A 1,489-nucleotide genomic window follows, 5' to 3' on the forward strand; every position below is an offset into this window, starting at 1 on the left:
AATCTAACTATATTCACAATTAAGTTTTTGAAAAATTTATATTGTCTTCTAATTTTCCTTCATTAAGTGTCATCTTTATACTAGAATGAACAATTTTATGTACATTAGGGGGTCTTCTTTCAATGACTGCCTACATTTAATTTTTTAGAGGTTAAAAAATATATTTAATGGTTAATTTAAAAAAGGTTTTTAGAATTTTAATATATAACTCAGCAAATTCTTCATTGCCCTTATTTATTACATAACGTCTTTTAAAGTGTATTGTATTAGCTAACCATAAATATGGCTGCGATTTGTTCCATGCTCTTTTCTCATAAAGATTTTCATGTGCGCTCAAAATACCTCTATGGTATTTGTATGTGTAATATCGTTTCCTCCAAATCTACAGAATGATTTACCCAAGGGTGTTCGACTCCATAGCAAAAGTATTAGACGGATACGACGGTGTACATCTCTGTATAGAACGCTTCTATCAATGATAACTCCACGCATAGCTGCAGTAAGGTTGATATAGCTTTTTTTCAACTCTTGCGAGAAAAAAATTTCACTGATGTGTTCTATCAATATCGCTGAGTATCCAAACTGTATCGAGAATAGTATCATCTGCGGTCGTAGTGCAGCAAACAACCCCACGTCTTGATAAAACACTCTTGTCAACTTCAACGATAATACCCGGTCCGCCTAAGAGAACTGGTCTTTGTTGGATATAGACCCAGTATGCATCTAGAAGCAGAGCTTTATATCTTTCTATTGTAGAGTCGGATACAAACCAAAAATAATTGATCTGACTATAGCTTAGATCAAGCATGAGGAGATAAATCAAGTGCACTACATCCGCTAGAGGAATCCGAAAGAGAAACAAGTAATGTCGCTTTTGACATTTGCGCTTTGGGCATCTATACAGTATCACAGATGAACCAGCAATTAGCCCATTCAAAGGATATAATTCTCTACAATTATTACAGATCACAGTTGTTGATATAATATTATTTGATAGCAAAAAATTTTTTAACTCGTTCATACAAATAAAAATTTTATCTTTAATCTTATTCTTATGAAGGATAAAAAAATATCTTGATTGAAAGACCAAGCAAGTAGAATATAATGTTTTATGCATATATCTAAAATTAGGTTATATAAAAAAGATAAAAATAATATTGCTATGTACTTTCATATAACAACCAATTATAATTCTTTATTGTCATTCTGACAAATTAATTATTAGGAAATTGATATTCTTCTTAAGATTTAAAAGGAGGGTTCATCTTTACCGTTTTTAAACTATAAATACAAGAAAAAATATAAATAAATGAAGTCGATAAATTTAACTTCTTTAATTAAATTTTATATAAAAATAACACAGTTCCGGCAAGTTATGGCAGTACTAATCAATAGAACGTAAAAGAACATTTTGTAGAACAAAAAATTTTTTATCTTTAAGTTGGGATTGAAAACTTTTTTACCATAAGACAATGAAAATAATCTTTTT

The 1,489-nt window shown here is 29.6% G+C and overlaps 1 protein-coding gene across 1 annotated transcript; it reads right to left on the bottom strand.

The window, feature by feature from the left end:
• Window positions 1–544: 544 nt before the first annotated feature.
• AAJ76_2430002069 (hypothetical protein) lies at window positions 545–1,117 on the bottom strand (the record flags this gene model as incomplete). Its single annotated transcript, XM_024474776.1, has 1 exon — window positions 545–1,117. The coding sequence occupies one exon, from the start codon at window positions 1,115–1,117 to the stop codon at window positions 545–547; it is 573 nt and encodes a 190-aa protein (XP_024329508.1).
• Window positions 1,118–1,489: the final 372 nt, after the last annotated feature.

The sequence above is a fragment of the Vairimorpha ceranae genome (assembly GCF_000988165.1).
Source record: "Vairimorpha ceranae strain PA08 1199 chromosome Unknown NODE_243, whole genome shotgun sequence".
Lineage (NCBI taxonomy): Eukaryota > Fungi > Microsporidia > Nosematidae > Vairimorpha > Vairimorpha ceranae.